Raw genomic sequence first — 14,584 nt, 5'->3', positions numbered from 1 at the left:
TATATATATATATATATATATATATATATATATATATATATATATATATATATATATATATATATTATATATTTATATATATACATATACATATATATATATATATATATATATATATATATAATGTGTGTGGTGGGTATGTATGTTCTACTTAGTTTCGATACGTCTGAATGTGGTTCTGTGTAAACTGAACTTGATGCAGAGTATTGATTTTGGAAGACTATGAAGCCACCTTTAGCGTTTGGGAAACTAATAACCAGTTTCTTACATATCTCAAAACCTTTGTGTCATTAGGTTAAAATGCTACGAATACTAAGCCCTGCAGTCCCTCGCGCTTCTGTTCCTGTTCAAAGAGTGAAAGAATTTTTTTGAAAAATCAGATTACACCAAAAGGCTAGTCAATACCCTGGTGAAAGAATAAATTTCCTTCACGGAGGGGGAAATAAGGTACACAATACATGGTACAAGATTTAGGTAACTGGTTTCGTTTACTTGCGGAATAGAAAGGTTAAGGGAAAACTCTTTAAATCCTTCTGTTCATTTTTATGACCAAATAACGCCATGGTGATTACCGCGAGTAGGAATATGTCGAAAGTACGACGCGAGAGATTGTCATGACTGTATGAGAATAATGAAGTCATACAATCGCGAAATGCTCATACAAGGTTCACCTAGTTCACTGTTTTACTTTTCAGAGAACGAAGAACATGTCACAGTAATGTCCCGAAGAAAAAAATGATCTCCCTCTAAGTAATAGTGATAAGAAAACTTACCTCCCTCGAAGTAATAGTGATAAGAAAACTTACCTCCCTCTTAGTAATAGTAATAAGAAAACTTACCTCCCTCGAAGTAATAATGATAAGAAAACTTACCTCCCTCTCAGTAATACTAATAAGAAAACTTACCTCCCTCTAAGTAATAGTGATAAGAAAACTTACCTCCCTCGAAGTAATAGTGATAAGAAAACTTACCTCCCTCTTAGTAATAGTAATAAGAAAACTTACCTCCCTCTAAGTAATAGTAATATGAAAACTTACCTCCCTCGAAGTAATAGTGATAAAAAACTTACCTCCCTCGAAGTCATAGTGATAAGAAAACTTACCTCCCTCTCAGTAATACTAATAAGAAAACTTACCTCCCTCTAAGTAATAGTAATATGAAAACTTATTCCCTCTAAGTAATAGTGACAGGAAAACTAACCTCCCTCTAAGTAATAGTAATAAGAAAACTTATTCCCTCTAAGTAACAGTAATAAGAAAGCTTACCTCCCTCTAAGTAACAGTAATAAGAAAACTTACCTCCCTCTAAGCAACAGTAAAAGTAATAAGAAAGCTTGCCTCCCTCTAAGTAACAGTAATAAGAAAACTTACCTCCCTCTAAGCAACAGTGATAAGAAAACTCACCTCGGCTATGAATTTCTCCTCTGTCTTTGCAGTCCCACCAAACATCATAGACAGCGACACCTCGGGAGACGTGATGGCGCAAGAAGGTGCCAACATCAACCTCACCTGCAATGCCTCGGGAACGCCTCAGCCGTCAATCACCTGGAGGAGGGAGGACAACATAAAGATCAACATCAACAAAACTCTCCAAGGTGAGGGGCAAATGAGAGAGAGAGAGAGAGAGAGAGAGAGAGAGAGAGAGAGAGAGAGAGAGAGAGAGAGAGAGAGTCAAACTAAGTTTCTGATGGAGTTGAAAGAACTTGCTAACACCTATTTTCTGCCAGCTAGCCTGACCATGTAAAATGAAAAGTTGCTTGAATGCACAAACCAAAGTTGCAGCGACTGGCCAGATAGATCATTAAGAAATGATACTCAAAATAAACGGACGATATCTGGACACTCAGGGTAGAGCTAGGAGGAGATAACTCTTGAGTTTTATCCCATCCCCATCTTTTCGGAATATTTTCCAGATGGACAACACCCTCAAAAATTAGTATACCTATACAAATGATTCCCTACAAGGGATGGTCCTAAGGGCCTAAATCTTTTTCAAAATCAAATAAAGGCATTTCATAAAATACCAGGAGAGCACACGTCACCACACAACTTGCAAATCGGGCCTTGCACTTCCAAATACTTAATATATTATGAGCATAACAATTTACTCAGGTGAATAAATGATGGGGATGAAAGATTATAATCTTTCATCCCCATCATTTAACAAGTAAAAAATGCGCCGAAGTTTCTTCGGCGCAATCGCGTTTTCTGTACAGCAGCTACAGCTTATAATCAAGGCCACCGAAAATAGATCTATCTTTCGGTGGTCACGGTATATAATGCTGTATGAACCCCGGCCCGTGAAACTTTAACCAAGGCCCGGTGGTGGCCTGTCCTATATCGTTGCCAGTAGCACGATTATGGCTAACTTTAACCTTAAATAAAATCAAAACTACTGAGGCTAGAGGGCTGCAATTTGGTATGCTTGATGATTGGAGGGTGGATGATCAACATACCAGTTTGCAGCCCTCTAGCCTCAGTAGTTTTTAAGATCTGAGGACGGAAAGCAAAAATGAGGACGGACAGACAAAACCGGCACAATAGTTTTCTTTTACAGAAAACTAAAAATGTAAAAATCCGCAACATCCTCCATTTTTTCTGCTTCGTGCGGAAAAAATACAACCCTGCCTCTATGTTCCCTTCTTAATTTTTACAATTGCCATGTTGCTGTTGACTACTCTTTCCCCTTCGGCCTCCTTACAACTACCACTTTTGCAATATGCAATATTCCCAGAATCAAGAATATTTCGCTCCATTTCGAAGAGCTGTTGATTAAGAAAGGCAGTACGGAGGCAGGCATGAATCGTCCAAGAGATAGGAATTATAAACTTATGAATGTTTGCGGAAGAATCTACTCACGATTTAGGAAGGACTAATACGAGTTTGGAGTGAAATGCTGTGGGAAAGAGGAAAGATTCAGAAGGCTGAGGTGATGTCTCCAAGGCTATTTGCAACTTTATGGCAGGAACGATGAGAGTAATCACTGAAACTACAAACTGTGGAATAAGAAAGGGGGTCATGAATGAACTGTGCAGTGTCTGATATTTCTATGTAGTAAATGTTTATTAGGAGCAACAAAAGCAAAGTTCATTCTAGTGAGTTCTGACAATGTTTTTAAGGAGCAAAATATCTGAATGTGAATATGAGCCAGAGTGAGGTAAACAGAAATCTAGAAGTCAAAGCAATGAACATCACTGCGGATAGTGGACGAGTTGAAACAGTTTATTTTTATAGGTATTCAATAGTATAAGTTACAGATGGTGTTATGACAGACGATATATGGTAAGATTCTGATTAAGAAACTAACACAGATAACAAAGCTTTTGACAAAGGAAGGGTAGTTTGTATTTACACAATTCTTTTCAGATATTTTCATAAACACTACACATTCTTATGACTGGAATTCTAATGAGTACAAACAAAGCCTGCATAAACTTAATTGTACAAAGTATGTGAGTTTTTCCCTTTAGGAGACATTCTGCACAAAACAAATATTACACATCCCCTTTACCAAGGTAACCCCAACATTTACTGGTCTTCTGAACAAATCCACTACAACACCTTATATTAGTTATGAGTAATAATCGTATATCCTTACATATTCACATTTACCAGAAGATATTGCGGGCATTCATTCAGATAACACACAAATGAAAGACACATTATGCACATTCACCCAGAAAAGCATCAAAAAGTGCTATAAAAAATACCAATTAAACTACTCACGGATTTTTTCAAACCGACAACGAATAGTAAATTAATGTGCATATTAGTATACATAATTCATTTTGCATCATCAAAAAAAAAATACATGAATACTAAAGACCATCCCAATCTGAAGACTTAACGCGCATGCAGGGAAAGCTTAGGGACGAAATAAAAATATGCGCAGAACAAAAAAAAAAAAAAAAAAAATGGAACTGTAACCGGGAACAAAAATAATTTTCCTTTTTTTTTTCCTTCCTTCCTCCTTTTCTTTTTCGACAGTGGCTGAACACAATGGAGTTCATTTGCATCTGGAACGGATTAGTCGGATGGACATGGCGGCGTACCTGTGCATCGCCAGCAATGGTGTTCCGCCTATTGTCAGCAAGAGAATCCAAGTCAGCGTCGAATGTGAGTTTTGGAGAGGACTTCGATTCTCCTAGATTGATCGTTTGTCTGGCTGAGTGGCAACAATTGCTTTCCTCTCCTTCCTCTTCTTTTTATCACTGTTTTCGTTCCATTCAGAATTTTCTCAGGGGAGGGAGCTTCTCCCTCGCGTATTTTAGGCTGCTTGCAGACAGCCAGGGTTCCTGTCTGGTAATTTTGTACGTTATAATCAAGGGGCTTTATTGTCTTTCCTCTCCTCGATGAAAATCACACTGGACTGAAATCTATTTTCTTCCCTTTTAAATCATTCTTCTGCTGCTTCCTTCGCTTTCTTACAATGTAGTACAAATTTATTCATTTCAAAATACCGTAATTAACCTCTTATCATTAAAAACTTGCTTTGTATATTTTCTCTAGCAAAATATTGATTCTCATTAGTGACTGCTTTGATATGTATTGGCTTGTTCCAAGTTCATAACTTTTAACACCTCACAGATTGAAATTTTCTAAACTCTCGGAAAAGAACCAAATTCTTGGACCGATATCTCTCTCTCTCTCTCTCTCTCTCTCTCTCTCTCTCTCTCTCTCTCTCTCTCTCTCTCTCTCTCTTCCATTACCTTGTTTCCCAATTGCTCCAAAAGATTTCTCAACTTCTAATCCTCCATCTGCAGCTCAGTATGAAGACAAAATCATTTCAGATTCTCCCTTTTAATCATTACCCTCTATGGATCTTAGTTTGCCCCCTTGTTGCATAATATAAAGCAAGACATGTAGCCACAAACCAATGAACACATCGTGAACGAGAAATAATACTTTATATACCGAGGAGTAAAGATATTCTGAAATTCCTATTTTAACATCTTTTCCTAGAAACTACTTTGCGTCAGCCAATCGAGTCAATTCCTATTTCTTAACTATTGCCAATGCCACATATCAATACAGTTTTTCTGTACTATATATATATATATATATATATATATATATATATATATATATATATATATAATACCACACCCATTCCCTTTCCATTAACATTCCGCTTCTTCTAAACAATTTTCATTCTTTTCAGTTCCACCGATGATGAGCATCCCCCACCAATTGGTCGGCGCCCCCCTGGGATACAGCATCACAATGGAATGCACCATCGAAGCCCACCCTCCCCCCCTCACCTACTGGACCCTTGGGCAAAGCGCTATGCTCCACCAAGGACGCAAATACCATATCACAAACACAGTAAGCATACCGCAAATGAAGTGTTGTTGACATTGGGTTTCGCCTAAAAGTATTCAATAACCTGCTGTTTCTTGAAAGATGGTTGGTGCTATTATTATTATTATTATTATTATTATTATTGGGTTTCACCTAAAAGTATTCAATATCCTACTATTTCTTGAGAAATGATTGGTGCATTTATTATTATTATTATTATTATTATTATTATTATTATTATTATTATTATTATTATTATTATTGGGTTTCACCTAAAAGTATTCAATAACCTACTATTTCTTGAGAGATGGTTGGTGCATTTATTATTATGATTATTATTATTCACTCAGCTACTATTATTATGATTATTATTATTATTATTATTATTATTATTATTATTATTATTATTATTATTATTATTATTATGCATTCACTCAGCTATTATTATTATGATTATTATTATTATCATTATTATTATTATTATTATTATTATTATTATTATTATTATTATTATTATTATTATTATAAAATGCATTCACTCAGCTATACTAAGAAAACCTTTCTAAGAAAGTTTAAAGAGAACTATCTCGCTGTGAAAAAGAGAAAACATAGACAAGAGGAGTATACAAAGTCAACGATGAAAGCAAGAAATATAAAGCAGACGTAGATAAATAAATAAATACTTCTGTAATACAAAAAATGAAGGCAGAAGAGATCGGTCACTTTCAAAACAAAAGAAGTAAAGTGAAGTGCGTCACCATAGCACTGAAAAAGAATGCGGATGTTTACAATGCAAATCGACCAGCATGCATTAACCCACAGACTCGATGACTAAATGTCACAGGGAAAGTGTCGTGCTGTAACAGGGTTTGTCTAGATAAAAAAAAAAATATATATATATATATATATATATATATATATATATATATATATATATATATATATATATATATATATATATATATACATATATATATTTCTGACTAGTCATAATGACAATCATTTTTCGGGGGGAAGGGAGGAGGCAATTACCAATTCAAGCAGACGCACAGAAAGTTACAGTTAATGGTTTAAAAAATATAACCTCACAATTAATGGTTTAAAAAATATAATTTAAAACATAACTGCCATACTATAACCGCCACCTGATCTAAGGTAGGAAAGAGACTGTGTATAATAATAAATAAATAAAACTTGTTGGATTTTCTCCTTAAAAACAATCGTTTTTAGACGAAGGAATCCGGCTGTTGAAATTCTTATGATTCGAACTTCCACTCAACAAAAGACTAAAAATCTCTTACTTCATGCTTACTGCTCTGGAGGAAGGGTGATCAGGAAATGGGCGAGAGGCGGTAAAGATATTTCAAAGCCAGCAATCTAGAACGACGTCAAGATACGGGCTGGCCCAAAGAGCAAAGCAGATTTGAGACGAGGGGAGACTGCAACAGTTTCAATCGGAAACATGAAAGGCTCAGAACAGCGAAGGAAGTGTGGAAGGGGCGACAGCAAGGTTCTGAGGAAGGCTTTTCAGAGAAACTGTCACTATGTACAGTACATACACTCGTGTGTGTGTGTGTGTGTGTGTGTGTGTGTGTGTGTGTGTGTGTGTGTGTGTGTGTGTGTGTGAGAGAGAGAGAGAGAGAGAGAGAGAGAGAGACAGAATGGGTTACGATTGATTGCAAATATTCTTAAGTTATCACAGAATTACCTCACTGAGTGGCGAAACCAACACATTTCTGAGAAGTTGAGGAGAAGAAAATTGTAATTAATTATCAAATAAATTTACAAAACCTGAAGAATATCTGTGTAAAAGGTAAGCGAAGTGTGTGTGACATGGCCACGATTTGTTTTATTTAATGTAATATGAAGTCACCAATATGGCTCAGGTGTTGAATGTGAAAATTTTGTGAAATTTTCACTAACATGTTCTCTTTGTGACCCACAGCCATAAATGAAACCATGCGAACATAAAAAAAAAAATGGTGATAGACAGAACTCAAAATGTATATCTAAGTAGATTTCTCAGATCCCACTGGCACAGATCGCCCAGAAATATGAGAAAGATTATAGAGGAAAACACCTTCCAGCCTTCATGATTCTTGTATATAATCAGAGAGAGGAAAACTGGATTCAATGTAAATAGACACGTCACAGCTTTGGAAAGGAATACTTTTAAGCTAACAAAATATTCATCCGTGCAATTCCACACAGGCGTTACGATCGTGAATATCTGAAATCTAACGGACTTGAACAAAACATTCCATTCAGAGTTTTTCAAGGTGACAAAATCTAAAGAATAAAAAGATTTATTTATCTGGGTCTGAATGGTGGCCTAAAGGGGATTACAAAACAAATTCTACGAAAGTGTGTAATGGAAATTTGCAGACGACTCTCAAGTAAAGCTTGGATTAAAAGGGAAACAAAAGTAAAACGTATCCTTAGCTAAAAATATATGTGATGCTCGGAACTACTGGAAAATAAGGAGGCACCAGAGGATCTGTGTTGCAAATATGCAACATCCATTTCCCTTTTCAACGAGCTTTAAGAATCTCAACCGCAAGAACTTTGGAGTGATTAGGATCTACAACAGCAAGTTAAAGCACTAAAAAGCAAAAAAAAAAAAAAACTAACCGATTCAAAAACGTTCTGTGAACAAATTCACGATTACAGGCTCATGAACCTCATAAAAAAAATAATAAAAAATATATAAAAATAACAAGAGGCTCACAGACTAATCAATAAAAACATAGCAATACAAGAAGCAAAAAGAACGCACTAAAAAGTTTTTCACCAAGAGATCAGAATCCTTAGAAAAAGAAAACATTGACGCTACATCATTTCCCGTTTGACAAAGCCAATTTCAACCCTCTTGAATATCAAATTTGCTTCGAATAGCTCATTTGCACATCTTGTACACCCACCTAACATTGCAAGTTATGGGAAATTTAGCAAACGTGAAGCGACAAGTTGCAATCCCAGAGAAATTGCAGGAATGCTTACACTCAAGGTGAAATGTGCAAATTATGAGGGGAAAAAACTAATTTTTCTGACAGCATCAGATTTCAACAACTGGCCTTTGAGTATGAGAAAAACATAAGAAACGACGAGATAAGTGATTACTCAGTGGTCCAAAATAAGAAAAACAAAATTACAAAAGTGGTAAGGGATGCATTTTCGTTAATTACAGCTACATGACTACATGAGTAACTCAAAAGGGTAACCCACCTAATATTCACGCAAAATTAACAAAATCTCTCAATTTATATTTTCGAGTAATAATCATTTCTTTTTATCAGCTGATATGAACTTCAGTTTGAACATTATTATCAGGATCCCTTTGCAATACAAGCATATTCCTCATTCACCTGACAAAACAACCTGTAACGTCGAAAACTTTCAATAAAGAAACCCAAACAGATTCTCAATACTGAACACTCTCCACGATGACGCACTCGATACTAGCTGAAAGTGAACAATGAACACATCTAATTCCAATTAACTCATTTTCACAATAAAGTCAAATAGATTTTCAATACTGAACACTCTCCACGATGACGCACTCGATACTAGCTGAAAGTGAACAATGAACACATCTAATTCCAATTAACTCATTTTCAGATAGGAGAGGTACCCTACAGGACTCACATGAAGCTCACAGTAAAAAGTCTTCGGCCGGAGGATTACGGCTCCTACAAATGCGTGGCCAAGAACTCGAGAGGAGACACGGAAGGACTCATCAAGTTATATGGTTAGTAAACAAATATATTTCCATTTTGCTGAATTTTCTTCTTCTTCTTCTAAAATGAGTAACATCAAATACCTTTATTGTGATAGGGTAGGATGACAGAATTTAGTTCCTCGTTGGGCGAGTCGGTAGAGTTGTCGGCTAGCACTCGCTAGGCCCGAGTTCGAGTCTCCGGCCGGCTAATGAAGAATTAGAGGAATTTACTTCTCGCTATAATGTGGTTCGGATTCCACAATAAGCTGTAGGTCCCGTTGCTAGGTAACTCATTGGTTCTTGGCCACGTAAAATAAGTCTAATCCTTCGGGCCAGCCCTAGGAGAGCTGTTAATCATCTCAGTGGTCTGGTAAAACTAAGGTATACTTAACTTTTTTTAGTCCAAAGGCCAAGCGCTGGAACCCATGGGGTCATTCAGCGGTGAAAGAGAAACCGAGAGTTAAGGTCTGAAAGGTGCAACACGAGGAAAACCATGCAGTTGCACTATGAAGCAACTGTTAGGAAAGGGTAGAAATTAAGATCGAAGAAAGAGAATATGAATGGAGGTACAGTAAAAGGAATGAAAGGGGCTGCATCTTGGAGCCGAAGGGACACTGCAAAGAACCTTAAGTAATGCCTACAGTGCAGAGCGTGAGGTGCACTGACGGTACTACCCCTCTACGGGGACTTTAAGTGCGATATACTGATGTTATGGGTAAATTCTTGAAAACACTGTATTCGTATCGCGTTTGTTTACATTCAAAATGTTTCATGCTTCATATAACATCAAAAGGACAAGAGAGAACATTACGACAGCACACCATTTTATGTCTGATGTCAAGTAAAAGGGATTCAATATAAACATTAAAACCTACAGTCATTTTTATTCATAATGCACTGGTCTAAATATTACTGGTCAGTGGGGCAATGACCACTTTGTACATTGACTGAAATAAGAAAAATTCTGAAAAATCAGTTTCTTGCGTAATAATGATGTGAACTTCATAATACCCGTAACTATGTTTTCCATTTTGTCCAGCAAACGTTTTAATGTCAGTCTACCTTCATTAGAACTGACGACACTGTGGCTGTAATTTGCTGTTAATAAGAATATGATTAGAACTTTGTTAAATACGTAGAATAAACACAGAGACACAACATTAATAAAGGGCGCCTGTATTTCACAGCAACACAGGAAGATAAAATAAAAGTTACTGCCATCCAGCGTTTGTTCCATGGCTCGCAGTCATTTTGAAAAGCACAGGGCCCACAAAGCAAGCACTGCAGTCGAGTACACATTACGAAACAAAAAGTTCCATTTTCTTCCCCGTGGGGGATTCCGCTTCCATAATGCTCTTAGGGGCAAAAGTTAATGGACGGCTACATTTTGCATTTGTGCCAATTCCCAAACGCCTATTCATGAAAAGTGTCGAACACCTACCCCAACCTCAACCCTTCCCCCTCCCCTGAAGAGGCAATACTGTACAATATGAAGATTCAAACTAGTGCATGGGATGCGTATCTGAATGCTTTAATTTCTTTCCCCCAAAAGTGTTTGGTATTTATTTCCTCTTCTATGCACGTTTCTATTCGTTTTTTTTCCCCCTCAAAGAACTTTTCTTTGTGAATTACTCTGATTCCTCAAAGCGTTACGGGATACCCCGTGAACAAGATCAAGTGCTGGCTTAAGTCCAGTTTCATGAAAAAATGAACAGTCAGACAGCTAGCAGTTTCAATGAAAAACTAACGACAGGCACATTCCATAACACACTCATACACGAAGGGTAAATTCTCTTTTTTTTTTTTTTGACAGACATCCAAAAATATCCCAGTCGTGTAAAATGTATTTCAAATGACACCAATACGCATTGCAAATATTTTATCAATTGTAAAGGTTTTGTTATAGCACTCCAACCTCTCAAAAATCTAAGGTGCTTACGCCATGTGTAAGAATACTTAGGACATGCTATGATTCCCCCCATATCACAGTTTAATAACATGACCTCTCTGATAATATAGTTCACAAATCATTGTTCCAAAAGTGATGAACATAACTTATAATAAACTACTCCAATACATTTCAAATTCTATTATTGGTTCCAAAACTGATGAGCATAACTTAAAATATACTACTCGAGTACACTTCAAATTCTACTATGCCAGAATACTGAAAGGTTAATAAATAGAAAATCTCTCGACCAATATAAATGGAAGGTGTTCCTGCCTAATGTGAAAGCAAGTCTGAGACAAAGGAGTGTCGTGTCTCCATGGCTGCCAGACATTGCAGTTAATTCAAAATACCATTGTTGTGCCTGGGAATAAAGGGAAAAATACAATAACTGATTTTTCTCTTTCCAGAGACCCACCCACCAACGACGCCACCAACAAGCCCGCCGTCATATCTTGATAAATTATTTCAAGGTAAGAGCCAGGCTCCCAGAGCGAGTGAGTGTTGCTCTATTAGATTTTTACACTGCTGTGTCTATGTTATCCCAGCGGTAATTATAAATTCTCTCTCTCTCTTTCTCTCTCTAGACCGCTGTCTATACTGTCCCAAAGGTAATGATACTCTCTCTACCCAGGGGTAATTATAAACTCTCTCTCTAAACCGCTGTGTCTATACTATCCCAGGGGTAATTAGCTCTCTCTCTCTCTCTAAACCGCTGTCTATACTATCCCAGGGGTAATTAGAAATCTCTCTCTCTAAACCACTGAGTCTATACTATCCCAGGGGTAATTATAAACTCTCTCCCTAAACCGCTATGTCTGTACTATCCTAGGGGTAATTATAAATTCTCTCTCTCTCTAAACCGGTGTCTAAACTATCCCAGGGGTAATTATAAACTCGCTCTCTCTCTCTCTCTGTCTAAACCGCTATCTCTATACTATCCCAAAGGTAATGGTACTCTCTCTCTAAACCGCTGTCTCTATACTATCCCAGGGGTAATTATAAACTCGCTCTCTCTCTCTTCGCTGTCTCTATACTATCCCAGGGGTAATAATATTCTCTCTCTCTAAACCGCTATGTCTATACTATCCCAAGGGTAATGATACTCTCTCTCTCTCTCTCTCTCTCTCTCTCTCTCTCTCTCTATAACCGCTGTTCTACGGTATACTATCCCAAGAGTTATGATACTCTCTCTCTCTCTCTCTAAACCGCTGTGCCTATACTATCCCAGGGATAATGATACTCTCTCTCTCTCTCTCTCTCTCTCTCTCTCTCTAAACCGCTGTGTCTATACTATCCCAAAAGTAATGATACTCTCTCTCTATCTCTAAACCGCTGTCTCTATACTATCCTAGGGATAATGATACTCTCTCATATCTCTCTCTCTCTCATCCGAGATCCAGCTTTGGTTCTCGTGTTGATGGTTTCATAACATACCCAGTAAGCCTACAATCCACAGTCCAGTGCCATTCATTTCCCTTCACCGTCGCTTTCTGAGGTCCACCTCACTTACAAAAATACTTTAGCGCATAGACAGGGCTCTTAAAAACCATGAAAATGGTATCTGAGAGTCTTAAGATCTAAAATTAGAACGAAAATGGTAACTGGGCTCTTAAAGATCAAACCAGGTGAATAAAAACGGTGTATGGGGACCTGAGGATCTTGAAGGGAACTAAAAATGGTATTTAAGCTCCTACAAATCTAAAATGTGAATAAAAATGGCTTTAAAGCATCTGCAGAACTAAAGGTGTATAAAAATGGGATTTTGAGCGCCTAAAGAACTGATATGTGAACATAGTACTCCTAGTCCTTGAGGATAATAATAAAAAATAATAAATGTACATAAACAAAGAACAACTAACAATGGCCGTCCACTATCACTGCTGAGTAGATTTAATCCAACAAAACCTGTGAATATACCATGAATATTACACCTTTAACAACAATTCACCGACATTAATGCAAAATGATTTAAACCGCAGACTTCAACTTCAAGACGACCAACATGGCTGCCACAAACGGCGACGAGGACACAGCGCCTGGCGGTCACTCCGAAGAGACGATGGACAGACAACACAAAGAAGAAGAGGAGAACCAGAACGTGCTGAGAATTGAGAAGGGAAGCAGAGAAGAGAAACACATACAAGACAGCCGCTCTCAGAACGGAGACAGCGGCTACGACGCCGAAGCCGAGACCAACGAAGAGCAGGAACACAGATTCATTCGCTTCTTAAGCCATGGATTGACCGGTAAGATTTTCCGAGACTGTCATATTTTGTTGCTAGAACACTGGTGGCTTAGATATAGCACAGATATGGAATCTGAATGCGAAGTCTCGGGAACTTGTTCAAGTAAAAATAAAAGAAAAACTTGCATAACTATTGGGCATAAAGGTGCTGGGACTGGTAGCGACAGGATATCAGAAACTGAAGTAGACTTCTATGATCACGTTATATAGCCTATAACCTGTCACCAATAAAAGCCAGATAGGAATTCCGTGCCCAGTCTTCACAATAAACTTAAAATCAGTTCATTATGTCATTTTATTTCTATTTTCTTAAAAATAAAAGAAAAACTTGCATAACTATTGGGCATAAAGGTTCTGGAACTGGTAGTGACAGGATATCAGAAACTGAAATAGACTTCTATGATCACGTTATATAGCCTATAACCTGTCACAAATAAAAGCCAGATAGGAATTCCGTGCCCAGTCTTCACAATAAACTTAAAATCAGTTCAATAAAAGTAATTTTATTTCTCTTTTCTTACAGTTCATCAGACAAATTCGGTCCCGATCCTGCGATGCCTGAGTATTGCTGCGGTAGTTTATCTCCAGTACCCCTTGTGATGTCTAGGAAGTGAAAACTCCTCCCTCTTCAGTAATCATCTTGTGAATAGTAGTTATAAGTGAATCTTTTCCAGTTCATCGTACCCTTTTTAAGACTATGTGTAACAAAATATGTCAATCTGTACTTTGGTGTAAACACACGTAGGTGTGGACCAGTCTCTAGTGCACACTTTCTTAGCAATGTGACAAAACAGTGTTTCTAGAGATACTGTAGATAAAACTGTCTTCACTTGTCTTCTGTAATTCGATATTCTAAGATGATATCATATCTGTGATGATGATAACTGTTGTGGATATGTGTAATAACATTTATATTTTTATGGAAAACATCTATAAGTATTGTATAAAGCTAAGCTTCGCTAAATTAGATATTTGTCAATTTCTGTACACAATAAAGGAGTGCATTTAGATATTCTCTAATCGCAATTTTTCTTATCAGATCTTGACTCATGGGTAAAAATTTCCTTATCCCAAAGGTCAGTTCACCATATTGATTGCTCTACAAATATTTCCCAGTGACTGCAACAGACTTTGAGAAAAACTCAATACAGTGAGTCTATCTTCCCTCAGTCCTCAAGCTTTTCAAGGTGGGGACCAACGGAACATCAACAGTACATTCAGCTTAATTCTGACAGCTTGCAACTGGAGTAAAATGCAGTGCACAATTTGCACAGTGATCAATATCGTGAACTAAGAAAAGTAAACGACAAAGTAATAATAATAATAATAATAATAATAATAATAATAATAATAATAATAATAATAATAAT

At 36.9% G+C, this 14,584-nt stretch overlaps 1 protein-coding gene across 1 annotated transcript in view; it reads left to right on the top strand.

Annotated features, from left to right (window-relative positions):
* Positions 1–14,234, top strand: part of LOC136832582 (lachesin-like) — a 357,078-nt gene extending 342,844 nt beyond the window's left edge. The window contains exons 4-10 of the mRNA XM_067093658.1: positions 1,436–1,594; positions 3,987–4,115; positions 5,161–5,324; positions 8,919–9,048; positions 11,377–11,439; positions 12,949–13,215; positions 13,738–14,234. Of these exons, the coding sequence (XP_066949759.1) occupies positions 1,436–1,594; positions 3,987–4,115; positions 5,161–5,324; positions 8,919–9,048; positions 11,377–11,439; positions 12,949–13,215; positions 13,738–13,814 (989 nt within the window). The 3' untranslated portion in view covers positions 13,815–14,234. The remainder of the gene's footprint in view (positions 1–1,435; positions 1,595–3,986; positions 4,116–5,160; positions 5,325–8,918; positions 9,049–11,376; positions 11,440–12,948; positions 13,216–13,737) is intronic.
* The last annotated feature ends 350 nt before the right edge of the window (positions 14,235–14,584 follow it).

The sequence above is a fragment of the Macrobrachium rosenbergii genome, chromosome 50 (genome assembly GCF_040412425.1).
Source record: "Macrobrachium rosenbergii isolate ZJJX-2024 chromosome 50, ASM4041242v1, whole genome shotgun sequence".
Lineage (NCBI taxonomy): Eukaryota > Metazoa > Arthropoda > Malacostraca > Decapoda > Palaemonidae > Macrobrachium > Macrobrachium rosenbergii.
Note: the sequence above shows the minus strand (reverse complement) of the source record. Positions and strands in the feature narration are given on the sequence as shown.